At 36.9% G+C, this 17,509-nt stretch overlaps 1 protein-coding gene across 2 annotated transcripts; it reads left to right on the forward strand.

Annotated features, from left to right (window-relative positions):
* The first annotated feature begins 1,533 nt into the window (after positions 1–1,533).
* On the forward strand, positions 1,534–16,990 carry vamp4 (vesicle-associated membrane protein 4). Of its 2 annotated transcripts, XM_056764892.1 has the most exons (9): positions 1,534–1,670; positions 3,632–3,762; positions 7,151–7,252; positions 11,121–11,167; positions 11,310–11,360; positions 13,741–13,841; positions 15,099–15,178; positions 15,682–15,733; positions 16,016–16,990. In XM_056764892.1, the coding sequence occupies exons 2-9, from the start codon at positions 3,760–3,762 to the stop codon at positions 16,039–16,041; spliced, it is 462 nt and encodes a 153-aa protein (XP_056620870.1). In that variant the 5' UTR covers positions 1,534–1,670; positions 3,632–3,759; the 3' UTR covers positions 16,042–16,990. The 2 variants fall into 2 exon arrangements, with proteins under 2 accessions (XP_056620870.1, XP_056620871.1); XM_056764893.1 differs by lacking the exon at positions 3,632–3,762.
* The last annotated feature ends 519 nt before the right edge of the window (positions 16,991–17,509 follow it).

Consider the following 17,509-nt stretch of genomic DNA (forward strand, 5'->3'; position numbering starts at 1 on the left):
ATACAGTGCACCCTAAATAGCTATGTTCTACGAAGACAGGACCAGGCATGATGTATGCATTCTTATTGAAATTAAGTGCTAAATGTGTACACCTTTGGCAAATGCTTTTCTGGGGACATGCAATCTAAGCAAAAGCAAAGCACCTTTCATCCCATTTTCTCAAGGTTGTCTGTTTTACAGATCATGCCTCCTGTAAGCTCGCGGGACACATTCCATTTCTCCTTTTCTCTAAAGATCTGCATCTCTGCAGTTTTTTGTTGATGTGACAGGATGATCAGAATTTATTGCTCCAAATGTTCCATGAATCTGCTTAAGTCCATGATTTTGTATTCATTTTTTATTCATTTAAATAATTGTTTTATCAATTTCCAAACTTTTATACTGTTGGTCTTGGACATTATAAGAGATCAAAACATAAACTTTTCTTGTCTAAGAAAACATGTTTCAAATAATATACATGAAGGGAATGTTCACTTGAATTACTATCAATTTGATAGAAGACAGATCTGCAGTTTGACAAAATGTCAAAAGTAATTTGGAAAGCATTTCAAATATGGACAGAAAATCTCCCATTATCTACAAAAATGTGTACTGTATGATTTTAATCGACTTGACAGAGTAAGGCTTATTTGGAAATTTGATTAGAGTTATTGTAGTTTTGCTTATGGTATATTTTGTTTTTATTAATATTTTGAATTAGCTTTTATTTTTAGATTTCTGTTAATTTTAGTTATATAGTTAGCAACTTTGTTAAATGCTTTTGTCATTATATGCTTATGTCAAATAATAATTAATTAATTATTTGTTTATTTTATGTTGCTATATATGATTTATTAAAAAATTGCTAGTTTATTTTTTTCCCAATAGTTTTAAGGATATTTTATAAAACTTTTTAAAAGTTTAAAGTTTAGTAGACTAAAATAATCTTGAATTTGAGTTTTAAATTCAGCTCAAGTTAATTTTTACTGAGGTAAAAACAGTTCTTAAACTATGTCAGATTAATGTAGGTTGTCAAATCCCTGTATCACTAAATAAACCAAATGTCTATTGTTTTTTGGGCAGGGATGTTTTATATTACATGTTTTAGTTTACGATTTATTAATCACAGTATATGTTGGTTAAATTAATGGTTTAATGTCTTGGCTGTTTCATGAACTGTTATGTGCATTTGTGTAATTGTTTCATCCTTCAAATATCACTGTAAATTTTCTAACTAAACTTATTAACTAAACTACACTAAACTTATCCAAAAACATTTTCAATTAAGTGAAAATACCCTATATAGTATAAAAATAATAAAGTAATGTAATATTTTAACTTTTTCATTTTACAGTATTATCTGATAAGCTCTTGTGACCAATCAAATATAATGCTGGGATCAGCTTTTCTAAATTGTTCATGTGATCTTGTGTAATAAGCTTATAAGAATAAATAACCCACTAAATCAATAATCACCGAAAACTGTGTGATGATGATGATGATGGTGGTGGTGATACGTCTGCAGGAAACAGGATCAATCCAGCAGTGCTGACTTCCGCTCGGAGCTGAGATACTTATCATCAGGACTCGGTACTGTCATCAAGATCGTTCACGTTCAGTGGGATTGTACACATACAGACGCTGTTTTTTCATTCGGGAATAATCTTCATCCCTTAAACAAGTGCACTGAGGTAGACTGTGACTCTGATGCTTTTGCGCGTGTGTTGGTTTGTTTGTGTAGCGGTTGTGATGCTAGCCAGAGGTGTTAGCTGTCATGCTAGCTGTCATGTCATCTGTCCTACGTCAGTGTCACCACCTCAGAGCAAACCTTTTATTTCACGTTAACACATAGATTTCATTCCTTGGTTGTGATTTTTTTTCTTTCAAGTCTTGTTTCACATTTTTTCCGGTCTGTTTGGGTCCTGTCGGACAACGTTAACATGGATGTGTTGGTTAGCTTATAGCTTTGTTTACATCACTGCTGAATACGAACATCAACATTTACTATTTCACAGTATCTATCATATATAATAAATATGTGTCCATTTGTATTTTCGGATGAAAAAACACAACGTTTAGGAGTTGTTGGAGTTCTAATGTTTTTTATATACGATCTTATATATATGATCTTACAACAATTTCACTTGCTGTTACTTTAATAAATTAAGGATTTAACGTTTTTCTCATCGACATCATGGAATTGATGATGACTTCATTGCTAATTGAATTTCGTCTTTTATTATCAGTTGCTCTCTTTTTTTAAAGGAACATAAACAGGATCAGATTAATGCAGATGTTCATTGTGCAGAAAGCCCAGGTTACCTATTCCTTATTTAGTTAAATTCGATCATCCGTATGTGATAGTGATTTTAGTGTTGGATTAAAGTTAGTCTGAATTTGAATTGTGTGTTTCAAAATAGTTTAGTGGCAGTGATGAGTTGAACACTGGAACAATGCTGAACTTGTTATTAGTGTTTGTGTTATCTGTTGTTTTGAAGCTGTTCCACAACAATGCTTGTGACGCATTTCTGATTAATGTGATCACATGTGAGTTTGTAGAGTAAACAAGGGTTAGGTGTCTAGAAGGTTCATTGGATGTGTTTGTTTGTTGAATTCAAATATTTTGTATTGACGACAGCAGAGGTAGTATTATTATCTATCTAATCCCATCACTGTTTCTACGCCATTAAATCCATCCATTCATCCACTTAACCATTGTAGATTTAGATTCATTTCTATTGATTTCCACAATGTTGATGGTTTTGCAAAAAAAGGTTTTATGTGAATGCAAAAAAACGTACAACTCATGGTCTAGAAGCATCTGCCAGACAATGACCAGGTTTACATGGACAACAAAAATCCAAAATAAACACGATTAAACAATACTCTGATTAAGAATGGACCATGTAAACAGAGCTTTTTGATTAGCTCAATCCGTCTAAACTCATAATCGTAGTAAATACAAATCGAATTAGGGTGGAGTACTCCTATTTAAGTCGCATTATAGACATGTACACACCTAATCGCACTATAACGGCGCGTAGGAACTTTCGCAGCACTTTAAACACACGCAGGGCAGTGGACAGCCATTTAGTTTTACGGTAAAAAACATGGCTTCAAGCAAGAAAGCACATTTTTGGTCTAAACGGGAAACAAGAAAGATGCAAAAATTCTAGAAAATAAATGAAAAACCAAAAACTTCAAATCATGTTAACACCCTAATCGTAGTATTAGCTTACTCAGAATACAGCAAACAATTAAATAACTGACGTCCATGTAAACATCGTCATTGTCTTGTGACTGTCACATAAGAAGATATTTGAAAGAATGTCAGGTAACCAAACCCCCCTTGATTTCTGTTGCATGAACACAAAAAAGCGATACATTTCTCAAAATATCTATTTTTCTATTGTATCAATTTTTTTATTTAATATTTATTTTTGGGTGAAGTCTTTAACTGGGCCTAATTCACTCTTCTCACAACAACGTTTTATAAAAAGATACCTTGCATGGTCTTTGTTGATGACTGCCCATTTTTTTGTCCCTCTCTTTTGGCTCTTTTACGTACCTTTTTATGACATGCTTTTTCTCCCCTTACTCTATCTCCATCTCTCCTACCCCTCCCTCCCTTTCTTTCCATGTCCCTCCCTAGTCTCTTTTTTCACTCTCTTGCCTTTCTGGAATCCTCTGCTGTGCTCCTGGATAAAGGAGCCGCCGTTTTCCAACAGCTCTTCCGGCAGGAGAATCAGAGAGCAGTCCCAAAGGAGGACAGTGGACTCAATGGTACAGACCTTTAGGTTGAGCTTTTTGTAAAGCAGGGAGAAATTAAGCAGTTTTGTTTTTGTTTGTCTATGTTTTGCCTTGTAAACTAGCATATACACCTCCGCCTCATTGGAGATGAGAGATTTCCAAAACCTTTTTAAAAGGCCAGCAAAGCCAGATCTTGTCTGGATGTCATATCTTATAGTTGTTTAGAGCAGTTGTTCACAAACTTTTTCGTTCTAAGGCCACCTTTGTGGAGAGTTCATCGCTTTGCAGACCCCCGAATAAAGATGTATAATCTTAAACTTAGAATTTTAATTAAAACATATTAATTAATGCAATCCAGGAACATCAATTATTTTGCTTGGTGGTTTTATTTGTCTGATGTTTGAATGTATAACATTTATGATAAATGTCTATTTCCTACACAAAATCTGTACCCTCCCTAGATCCATCTTGGGCCCCCAGTTTGAGAGGACCAGCCTTTGTTGATAGTGTTGTGTATGTGAACATTTGTGGATGTTCTTCATAGTTAGTGTTACTAACAGTAAGAAGTAACACAGCTGTTTTTAGTTCAGCAATTAGTCCTGAATATTAATGAATTACTGCACAATTTTGCAAACGAATATAAAATTGTTAACAAAGACTTGGTTTTGGTGAGTGACAATGCCTCTAACAGGGCTGTTGCAGCACAGCTTGGGCAAGTTCCCGCAGGTGAGATGGTATGCTCACACACTGAATTTGGTTTCTCAGCGGGCACTGAATTTGCTGTCAGTGTCAAGGCATGATGGAGGGTGAGGCGGATTGTTTTGTTCTTGATGATTGTTCTTTGAATGAAACATGGAAAGCCATACCACTACAGAGCGTGTATGTCTTAAATGTAATTCAATTTATTGATAAAATAAAAGTTTTTAAAGAACTCTTAATGTTCATTTTTAAGATAGCAATACTGTAAGACAGAGATTCTAACTACAAACAAACAGCATAGCAACTCTAATTTTGGTTAGAATGTAAAGTTTGTGTATTTGTTCAGAAGAATAAATAATTACCAAAAATGTATGTTAAGAATCGTTTTGGAATCGAATCATTGCTCCCGGAATCGGGATCGGATCGTGAAGTGTCTAAAGATTCCCACCCCTACCGCCTATCCCCTGCTTTACGGCATACGTCACATTTTACTCGTAGCCTTGGAGACGTTAGCCAACAGCTAACAATAAGACGAAACAATCTAGTTTAATGGAAGTCTCCAAACAATCACCATGCTAGAGCCAGCGAATAAAACAAAGAGGAATAGAGAGAGAGTGGTCAGACACGAATCAATATCTGACAGACTTACACTCGGTGACAAGAGCTGCAAGAGGCAACGGGTTGCAAAATGGATGGAGACCTAACGTTAGCCTTTCTCTTCAATTCCTTTCCAATGTCTTTAACTGCTTTGTTTGATGTTTGCCAGCAGCACATTACAGTTGGAGTGAAAAGACTTATCCCCATGACCAAACTGTCGAATATATCATGGTGGTCTTATTTATGACTGGATTTACTTTAAAGTAGCGCAACTTTTATGGGTTTAAGTTCATTCTAATGAACTCACGAACAGACTGGTGCTCGGCAGTTTGGTCAAGTAAGTGAGCTTCACAGGGCCCCAGAATATCGTTTTTTACTAGTAACCCTCTGTAGCCCCTGACTGAATTTTTTAGGAGTGCAAGCAGAAAATGTAGGGGTTAAATCAGCCTGCAATGCAATTATTTACATTTTCCCCATAATAGCTGTATTACTGACAAATAAGTATACTTATTACTGATAATAAATAGACTTGACTCACAGAAATTACAATGTGCAATTTTATTTTCATTTCAGAGGGATATGACATTACTCAATACCCAGGTCATATGGAATCTGCAGACGTTTTTGTTAATTCTGTGTGAAAAATCTGCAGAATTCTGTGGAACAGTTTTAAATGCGTTCACAATCGTAAATCTAAATATGTTTAAATGTGTTAGAATGGTTTTAAAATACTACTTGTCTATAAGTTTAACTGCAGGTGACAGTGGTTTGGCTCTGCTCATCATTTAAAAAGAGGCAGAGTATACAGAGAATCTTTGAAGTCTCCCTGAACCTGAAGTTGTGGTCGTTTTTACTTCTGTATTTTGACACATTTCCGAGTGAAAAGGAAATTCAAGGGAGAAAATGAATGGAATTGGCTTGCATTTTTCACTGCGAATTGATTGGATGTGTAAAACAGTTGTTGCATTGATTCTGAAATGAAACTGCCAGCAGACTCACAGTTGAAGGAAGGGGAGGAGTTAATGGATGCTCCGGCCAAGCCGTCTAGTTTACGTCATTTGACATTTATAGTCATTTCAGGGCAGAAGTGCACTGGGACTTTAAGTGCTAAGTAAAGAGACTGTTTAAACTCTGAATACACAAGACCAAATTAGTACCAAATTCATTTGAACCAACAGATAATGTGCATGTCATTTTGTATGAAAAAGTATATATTTTATTGTTTTATAGTGTTAACCAAAACGAAAGGGCTCTTCTTAACATGTTCCGTTTATTTGTGTATTAAGGACACTTTTCGTCTTGTTCACAACAGAATGAACAAGCAAACAGCGAATCGTAGTAATGCGCTTACGTTGTGTCTGTCAACTTGTCCATGATCAGCTGAGCTGTGACCGACGCGACGACATCCAGAAACATCGCAGCTCCGGACTCTCCCCTTCTCACACACATAGGCCTACACTGGATCCACTCGTCTTTTCACATGAGATACAACAACTAGAAAAAAATCCAAATTGATAGGTCACACATGAGCGAGTGCTTGTAAAAAACGCTTTCGCAGTCTCAAAAACTGGTCGCAAAATGCAACCATTTCGTCGCAGTCTGGAACCCCGACATTATTAGCGGTCACAGTCTGGTCTAAATTAAGTCTTTCAGAAGAAATCATTCCAGCTCTAATATCTGATGAGTTGCCTTGAAACCTGTTGTAAAATAGCCAATAATACACATCTGTGGTAAACCAAAACCAGCCTAACAAAGTTCTTACATTAAGCTAATGGACGATTCATTTTTAAAGAACTTTTTGTAATACATTTTTCAAGAATGTATAGTCAGTTGGTCTTTACCATTTCAATTTGATTTGATGTATGTTATTTCATAGATGCTTTTCGGTTACAGCGTACAAATCACCATTAAGCATCTGGAGAGACCGTCCTATTTAGGCTGTACATCATCTTGCTTATTAGATGAGTTCTTGCTAAATAAATAAACAAACCCATTAGACACAGAAAAATGTCTTTAATACCTTGATCTCTAGACTTTTTTGCCGTGAGACAGTGTTGTGTTATATTAGCTCAAACACTGGTTAGAAACCAACCTAAATCAGTTTATTTTCTTGTTTTGCCTGCAGAGGGAGCCAGAGAGGGAGGAGCAGCTTGACCCCAGCATGCCTCCCAAATTTAAACGGCATCTGAATGATGAAGAGGTGACCGGCTCTATTCGCAGTGAAAGGGTAAGACACAGCCGGGCACTGTTTGAGGTAACAGTGAGTCTCAGAGAACATTCCTGGAAGCTATAACATTAGTCATACCTGTCCTGAATGTTGAATCCCGGAAAAAGTTCCACACAAAGTGTAGACGTGCAGATTGCACCTCATTGAATTGCAAAATATTTTTTTTCGACATGAACACCCCAACTTTGCAGTATTTGAATGCTTAACTGCAATATTATATATGTTATAATATTCATAGCACCACAGTGTTTACTCAACCTATGTATGCTGGCTTACTTACACTTAGATGAGAGAAAGTTTTTCAACAACAAATACGACTCATGCTGCAACAGGAGATGATGACATCATAAAGACAAGAAATTTTAAGATACACTTAGCTGACCAGAACCAAACTTGCACATCTCTGCACTTTTATACCCCCCAGTAGGCCCTTGAACTCTGTGATTTGCTTGTTATGTTTACAGAAGGAGTTTACAGACTCCCCCCTCGTGTTACTAAGTGTCTGCACTGCTGGAGAACGTAGAATTGCTAAAAAAACTCTTACATAACAAACCCATTTGAAATGAGTCTGACCTCACGTGTTTTTGACAGATGGCATTCAACACATGTCTTAATGATAGCTTTGATTGACACACTGAGGTGAAAGAGAAATAGAACGGATGGAAAGAAAAAACAGAGTTTTTGGAAACCAAATGGAACGTCATTCAGCAGACATAAATACTTTGGTTTATATGTTTTTCGCTGGAAATCAGACTTGCAAATTGCAGCAGTGATGTTTGAATGTTGTGGATGGTTGTCAGAGTGTTGTTCTGAATGGAGTCTACTATCATCCTCTGATCTCTAGACATGGCTTGGATATCTTCATTGCAAGTAATAGCACACCTCTCCTCCAGTCTCATGATCATTCATGTCTGTGGCCCAAACCGCGTTGCGTGCAGAAGTTTAAGATGAGGTGTTTGCACAAATACCTAAGTTAAGGATGAGTGTCACTATCTATACTGTAGATATGAACAAGAAGTCAAACAGTGCACAATGGCTTTAAAGTAAAGAGTAGGCTGAGATTTTGATGAAACTGTCAGGCTTGTCAGAAGTATTAAGCACAAGAAAGACTAATGTTACGATATAACATGCATTAACTCCCGCAGGGCTTTGTTAACAGCTGAAGCTCTTCCTGAGAATCTGTCAGTACCGATCCGACTATTGACTTTATGCTTTTATTAACTGCCAGTTCTGAAAGACCAAAGAGTTGACTTTAACATTTTACTGTAAACCACACAGAAGCCTAAGCCAGGGTATGATAAGCCTGTTAGGCAATTTTTCTTGGATACAACTCCTGTCTGATGTGCAATTAGAAAACAATGCTGGACAATACAGACATTATCTCATCCAAAAACGTCTCCGTTAAGTTGCCCGAAGCTGTAACTCAGGTGGTAAGAGAAGGAGAATATGGAACAGAGATCATGAATGTGGCTTTACACGTGCTGGTTGTGTAACCGCCACTGACCGTGACCAGTGGAAAAGACCTGTTTTGTTTCTTTTCCTCTCGTAAAAGCTCGTAGTTATTTGGCAATGAGCAGCACTGTTTTGTATTTTTTGCCGTAAACATGTGAAATGTAGCACCCCAGAGAAAGAAAAGTAATTACCGGTACTATTCAGGGCTCAACGCTAAGGGTTCTTTCTACTGGCCCGGTAGCATGTGATTCCAATTTTTACTGGCCCTGCCAAAATTTTCACTGGCCCCACCACAAAAAAGTATTAAATAATATCTAGTTATTTATTTGTTGTATTTATACCTATGTAATCTTAATAAATAAGGGTATAATACCATAAAAACTAATAGCCTGGAACTCAAAATTTCAACTATTGTTCAAGACAACTAATCAGTAAGTAATCAAATAAGATCAAGTAACCAAAGTATGTGCAATAGCACAAATAAATGTAATGAAAAAAACATACAAATAATCAGTGCATTTCAGGTGATTCCAAGTAATCAGTTGGTCTTCTTATAGTATTTATCAGGTACAGAAATTTAATAATGTAAATACTTTATAGTCTTCGATGTAATGAACATAATATCGTTCTACCTTACTAAAGTTATAATTTAATTAGTGAAGAGCAGTGAGTGTTTTTTGTCTTTGTTCTTTGTTGTTTGATGAACAAAACTGAGACTTTTATTATGCTGCTGCCCCTTTAAGAGAAGCATAGATCTAAAATAATGTAATACACGCATTTTGTTTCCATTACATTACATTTACATTTAGGCATTTGGCAGACGCTTTTATCCAAAGCGACTTACATTGCTTTATCCTATACATTTTACATAGGTATTTGCAATCCCCTGGGATCGATCCCACAACCTTGCGTTGTTAATGCAATGCTCTTACCACTGAGCTACAGGAAAGCTTTCCACGTGTGTTTTGTTCCCGTTAAACATAACAACAGCACATGAAAACCGAATCCAGTCCTCTTTTGCATCTTCTTGGGAATATTTAAATAGGTAAGATTTAAAAACTTAGAAATTATACATTTCCATGACGATACAGCACTGGCCTAATCAGGCAAGTGACAGTTCTCTCAACTGGCCTGAGGTTCTCCCATGCTGGCCCCGGGACTTCTGGCAGTCATTTATGTCGAGTCTTGCTATTATATATCACGTTTTACTCTAACATTTATGCTTTTAGGCAAAGGGATTTAAATGTATAGTTCACCTAAAAATGGAAAATTCTTTCATCTCATCCTCCTCATTTCAAACCTGTAAGACTTTACAAAAGTGGATTCTCCCCCCCTAAAAAAGCCAATGATATTCCACATCCAGGGATATTTTGATATTTAAAGTCTTTATTTACAGGGCTGCATACTAAAAACACCAATGTGTATCGACCTTAACAGGCCTTCATCAGGTTTCCCCCAAACAAAAATTCTGCAGAAGAAAGAATGTTGGAAACCATTCACTTGCATTGGTTTTGTGTCCATACAATAGAAGTGAATGGGTACCACCATTGTTTGGATACCAACATTCTTCACAATATCTTCTTTTGTGTTCTGCAGAAAATCAAAGTCATACAGGTTTGGAATGAAATGAGGATGAGTAAATAATTTTTGGGTGAACTATTTCTTTAAAGTGTTGCATACTTGACACATTACTGAAACAGATTGATTTTATCAATGTACACTCTGATTCAGTTATGAAATTAAGCATTCAAAATCTTCCTGTGATGGCGAAGCAGTTAATTGTTCTTGAAGAAAAACAGTTAATTCTGTACAATTGCACAATGTACTCCTTCAGTAAACACAGAGCTTTTCCAAGGTATGTTTATTAGCAATTGTCCAGAGTTGTAGAGGAGTGTCAGAGGTCTGGAGGCAGTTATAGAGAGTTATATAAGATTAGTCATCGGGATGTTGAAATGATCTTGAAATCAATAGCAAGGTCTTTGTCAAATGTGATCATTCATGGAATTTACAAACCAAAACTAAATAAACTTCGGGTTGAAGGCTTTCTGTGATTTACTCCAAACAATAAAACCAATCAGATGCTGCAAATATAGACCACATGGATTCAGCATAAACCGCTTTTTAAGTTCACGTCTCTTATACATCAGAAGTCCTTCTAGAAGCTTTTGTTCTACAGACTCTGTCCCCAGGTGAATTTCATCTGGGAATACTGCGTCACACAATGGTGTCCACATTCTGACTGTCGAAGGTCACTGTTTTCCATGGCAGATGGCTATATACTTCACATTACAATCTTTATGAATCTTAGGCTCACTGTTATGTCAGACACCTGGTTATAAATCTGGTAGAACATTAGATTAAACCAACTCTCTGTTCAATTTGACCGGTGTAACAGTCTAATCTTCCAAACTTGCAGAGAAACCTACTGGAGGAAGACTCTGATGAGGAAGAGGACTTTTTCTTGTAAGTCTGCTTTTCCATTCTTTTGGATTTCATTTGAAATCAGTAGTTTTGCAAAGTAATGTGTTGACATAAATGTCGATAACATTGAATTTTAACTGTTGATGTTTTGGTTTCTAAAATTGAACATTGATGTTTGTTTCAGGAGAGGACCTACAGGACCACGATTTGGTGGCGAAAATGACAAAATTAGACAGTACGTATGGGTTGTGCATCAGACACCATTCATGGCAGTTTATTCATGTGTACTTTATATGAGGATTAGGTGAACACGAGTTGTCACACAATAATAAGGACATGCATATAACCACACGGAGTTAGTACAAGTCGGAACTAGATTCTATTTGGCCTACATCTGGCTCTGGTGTCTCAGCTTAAGTCTATATGTTTATCATCTGCCATGCCAAAATTGTAAGATTGAATGAAAAATGTATAGCACAACTCACATGACTGGGATACACTCTAAAAAGTGCTGGGTTATAAAGGGTATGCAGGTGACGTCACTTTCCCACCTGAACGTGCCAAACCACGCTTCCTTGAGTGGCACAACGGCTGCTTACAATATCAGGAAACACAATTCCGTGCAACATATCAGTGTCCAAGGACACTTGGTTTCTTTGTAAATCATTAGGAGGTTTCTTCTTTTTCATCATTTTAGCATCTTCTTTGTTTCTCCTATTGAGAGCAGCCATTTTTCTCTGTTTTACCACTCAAGGGAACGTGTCCGGGCAGTTAATGGGGCATGTCCCGGCGTGTTCACGTGGGAAAGAGATGTCAGTGCCTTTATTTTCAACACAGCCATTGGATCAAAAAGGGACAAACTCAACGGTCGGGCGATACAGTAACCTGTTCTGGGTTGTTTGACCCAAAATGCTGTTTTAACTAGAGTAGCACTGATACAAAATTTCTCAAATTGGTGATCTTTCTTAACAACTATTTACAGAGCATAAATTCATTGCATTTTCCTTTTACATACTCATTGAAAATTAACAATAAATAAACACAAAAAAAAGTGAATTTATCTCTGTTAAAAAAAGTCTTGGATTATCAAAACAAAAGAAATACTTTACATACATGGTGTTTTTAAACTATTGACCGATACCGATTATTGGCCGATATATCTGTGCATATTTAGTTTTAACCAATGTTTGTGTCAAAGATAAACATTTTCTAGGTCAATTTAACCTAATGGTTGGATTTGTCCCATTTTGACCCAACAAGAGCAAAAGCAGAAAGCAGAACAAATCGAGAAATATGATACTTGGAGTTAGGTGTCCAAAAAAAGAATGAGTTACAATAATGAACAGAAGTTATTTCAGAATAGAAAAATATGAAATTTCCCCAAAAATTTCCCCAAGCCCTTTCCGAAGATGTTTCGCTGGGTACCAAAGTTCATGTTTGGTAAACTCTGACCTGCGAATTCGCGCCAAGTGAGTGCGTGAGACCAATAGAAGATCAAATGGTCACAGTGTGACCTCTTGAAAAAAATGAAGGGATAACGAATTTTGCATGCTCAAAGTCAAGTCTGACCATGGCATAATACCATTCTTTGGCATAGTGTTATTGACACTCACTGACTGTTCATCATAGTGCTGCCAATGTCGCTCCTTCTTGCAAGGTTTACGTAACTTCATATAATGACATCTGTTCTAACACCCGCCCACAAACAAGTCTCCAATCTGACAAGAATGGAGTCACTGTAACCATCTGGGTTTCTTTGACACAACATAATATTTGCAGGCATACTTAAACGGCAACTGCCAATATTGAATCTCTGTCCGTAGGTATGACGTAGCTGTTTGTCCCCACAGTGTGAGCTGTTATTTGTGCTTTTGTTAAGGGTTGGTACATATTTATATGCTTCAGTAATTCTCCCAAAGGAAATTCGGTAGAGCTTTGCCCAGTACGAGCAGCCACACCATGTTTATGTAATCGCATGCTACACGGCCAGTCAGTGGTGGAGTAAAATATAAAAGAATGGAATTTTATAGTGGAACCTTTGAAAATATGCTTTCCCAATGTTTTTGTTGCCTTTCAACGAACGTCTTTGATTTCTGCGATAATTTCGTGGAATGGGTTTGAAGTTCACAAGGATCATCGCAGATGGCAGCCAACCTTCCAGAGGTCTGAGAGATCTGCCATTTGCCGCAGATCACAGACCCGGCCGGTGTGTACTAGGCAGGTATCCAAGCAAGGGGCAAAAAATCCTGTTGGCAGTTCAAATTAAGGGTAACCTGTGTCCCAGCAGCCATGCCAACCCTTTTGCCAGATGTAGGGGTGCAGCTAAATGCCTCACAGGCTGTCTAAGTGCGTGCATGTGGGTCACGTGTACAATATCAAATATTTCACACTGTTTGGATGTGTCTAGACCTCGTCTAGCACAACATTGACACCTCTCCATGCTGCAGGGTCAACAGATCCTAGCCATAATGATAATCTTGTTTAATCGTGCAGTGTTTATATAAGCAGAACAGATTTTTATATGGGAGTCACGGAGCACAACATGTGCACTGAAGCTGTTAAAATGTTCTGAGACGTTTTGGTTACTTGTCTCATGATGTTTTGGTGACCCTCAGGGTGCAGTCTCAGGTTGATGAGGTCATTGATGTCATGCAGGAAAACATCTCGAAAGTGATAGAGCGAGGCGAACGTCTGGATGAGCTGCAGGACAAATCTGGTAAGAAGGATACGATTCACCTTATGAATGGAAATCTAAGCATCTCAAGATGCGAATGGATCTTAGGGCGTTGCATTGCAACATAATAAATGTATTGAATAATGACAGACCAAAAGATGTGATGAACAGGATCCACGTTGAGAGATTATTTTGTATAACAAGACTCATATAAACAGCACTTTCTTATATTTCATACCTGGACCTAATGAGTCACGTCCCATTTCTGCTATTCTGTTTGGGAACAGACTGGGACAAATGGCCAGGAGACATTTTTTGGTATAATGTCCCGTGTCCCAGATGTATTTTTCTGGTTTTGGATACCAGATGTGAAAAATAAACCCACACAAGATGTTTGGTTTTCTCCCCTAGCTGATCTGAAGGCTTCACGGTAGTCTTAAAGTACATTTAAAGGTGAGATCTAGCTGGTATAACCAGACCTTTGAGAACAATTAAACTACACAAGGTCTGGTCCACACTGCAGCTGTACTGGCCAAAAACTACCCACAGGAAGAGACAGTCTGACCCACATGTAAATCGATCAACCACAGTTGGTTTTGCTTTTGTGTGCTGTTTGGAAGTGGGTTTATCTGCAATAAAGCTAAATTTTGTTATTATCATAACAAACAAAAATATTGTAGTTTGATCCCAGCATAACAAAGCTTAACCTATTTTAACTTGCAAACGGAGAACAAGTAGCTTTATATGCAACATCTGGAAGACATTCGCACATGCAAAGGGAGAATTTTTGCCATGTGTTTCCTGCAATGCTGCCATATGTTTGACTAAATTAACTAAGCAACATTGTTATGTTTGCATGATTAGGTTGTTAATTCTGTAGATGAAATCCATTTTTCACATGAAGGAATGTTACGTAAGACTTATCATATTTAGAAATCGCTTTGCTTGTTTGCACTACTCTCAGTATATTGTCTCTAACATCTAGGCACTGAACAAGCAGTATTGTTGAATTGTTGCAGCTGGGTATGATCTATGCCCAATTAACTCTTTTTCAAAGTACAAATGAAGCGAAATGGGTTTTTAGGCAGTTCCACATGTACATAGACGCAATATCCTGAAGCAATATGAAAGTCAACAAGCATCTGGAGACAAAGATAACCAGTCTGAGTTGATGAAGAGCTTATGTCATCATGTAATAAAACACAGAGCCCTGAGGAATGTGCTATGAGGATATTCGTGTTACAAAGGTAGATAGAACTTGTGTTGATCTTCTTCTTGTTTTTGTCATGTGTCTTTCAGAGAGCCTGTCAGACAATGCGTCAGCATTTAGCAGTAGAGCCAAGCAGCTCCATAGAAGAATGTGGTGGAGAGACATGAAGGTGAGTCCACTTTTGAAGGGCCTTTGTTTAGTTGTTGAGGTATGATCTGAGGTCACTGTTTATTTAATAAAGTCGCATGATGATCAAAATTGATACCTGTAGCAGCTAATACGCAGTATTTGGCCAACATCACTGATACTATTTCTCATAGTAGGCTTTGGGATTTAAACCATTTATCTGACATTTTAAATCAGTATTTATGAGAAAAAAAATTGTTTTGTTTTAAGTCAACAAGAAATTTGACATTTTCAACTTTTTAGTACAAATGTTTTCCATTTACAGTTACATTTACACATTTGGCAAATCTGAAACGATGTACAGTGCATTTAGGCTTTAGATTTTAAAAGATTAAAAGATTGCCTAGGATTTGACCTTGACCTTGGCATTAAACCCATGACCTTGGTATTGAACCCATAACCTTGATATTGCAAGCAAAATCCTTTAGTCAAGTTTCTTTGTGAAGGATATGTCATACATCTTCTTTGTCACCCATATGTCTATAGATGAAATTGATTGTGGCTTTGGTTGTGGTCGTCCTTCTGCTTATTATAATCAGTAAGTACGCACACACATGTTTAAGCTGTATTATTGTATACCTCTCATAGACCCATTTTTTGGGTTGTATATACTATGATGATTATACTGTACCTATCCCACCCTTAATCCTCATGCAAATTTATAAGCTATTTAAATGGTGAGGAACATGTAAGTTGTCTTTGTTTTTACTCCGTTGTGTACATTTTTATAGATTTGGCGCTTTTACATAGTGACATGAATACATCCTTTTGTTGTTCTTTGCATTTTGCTTATCATCTCTTTTGAATTTTTTTTGTACAGTTCCTGTCATCTTGCGGTATCGCTAGTGTCTGGCAGGGAGGTTAGAGGAGCAGTGTTCTCTTCCTCCCTCCTCTTCTGCATCTTTCTGCTGTCACTCCTCCGAGCCAGAGGGGGGCGCTGCACAGAGTTGGGCTGCCCACTGTGTTTGCCTGTTTGGGCAAGGTCTCGAAACATAACAAACTGGGGCAGAGTTGAATTTTGTGTGTGTGTGTGTGTATGAGAATGTGTATGTGTGTGTATATGACAACACAAATTTTTAATCACGACAATGGCTCAACACTGGTGCAGACCTGTCTCTTGTATGGATACATACAAAAACTACTGTAATTAAAAGTAAACAAAGGTCATTTTTGTTGTATATGCATTCGGTAACATGAGGACAAACTTACAACTCTGCAGTCTTTTAAGTTATTTTTTTGTTATTGCAAAGTCGTTTTATTTCAATAAAACTGTACAAAATCACACATACACATTCCTTGGAATACGTTCTTCTCAGGAGGGTGGGGGCAATAAGAGAAAAGGGGTAAGGCTGAACACGAAATGAAACGTGATGATGACACTCTGTGTGTTTAAATTAGATAGACTACTATAACTACTCTGAAAGGCAAGTAATGGATTTCTGTAATGTTTGCTGCTATTGACATTCTTATGTTGAGTAATCACAGTTAATTGTGTTGAGTCTTTATTATTTGTTATTTGCTTTTTCTTCATGCTTGTAAATGGTTTATGTACAGATCGTAATACTTTTGTTCACTGGTGTTATTTTAGCAGCCTGTTGATTGGTCAGTGATGTGATGGATGCAGTGATGATCACTTGATTGAGACACACCTGTGAACTTGCTTTAGGACATTTAATTTGACTGACTATTCTATGTCATTTTTAATTTATTTGTAAATATCCATCCCCGTGACATTGGCTTTGTGCTGGAGGACTGAATTACTTATACATTTGAAATAAAGTGATTTTAAATGGCATTTGATCTGATTTATTGTGAAAAACATCAGAAGAGGAGAAAGAGAAACTAGTAGAGCACCAGTGACCCATGTGTTTAATGAAATGTAATGCTGGTTTATACTGTGAAATAAAATGTTATCTTAAAGGGATACTTCACTCAAAAAATTTAATTCTGTTTTCATTAACTCACCTTCGAGTTCCAAATCTGTATACATTTCTTTGTTAAAAGTAATTGCTTTCACTGTTGACTACTGTATTTTTTCCTACTGTGGTAGTCAATCGGGGGAAATCTGTTTGGTTAAAAGCATTCTTCCAAACATATTTCTCCGTGTTCATCAGAACAAAGAAATTACTCAGATTTGGAACAACTCAAATGTGAGAAAATGATGATATAATTTTCATTTTTGGGTGAAGTATCCCTTAAACAACTATAAAGTACATAATTTGAATGCTCAAGGATTCAGATTTTATTTACAGGGACAGAAAAATCCCACATAAAAATTACGTCTGTTGACCAAAGAAATATTTTACTTTCAGGT

Source organism: Triplophysa dalaica, chromosome 13 (genome assembly GCF_015846415.1).
Source record: "Triplophysa dalaica isolate WHDGS20190420 chromosome 13, ASM1584641v1, whole genome shotgun sequence".
In the NCBI taxonomy this organism is placed as follows: domain Eukaryota; kingdom Metazoa; phylum Chordata; class Actinopteri; order Cypriniformes; family Nemacheilidae; genus Triplophysa; species Triplophysa dalaica.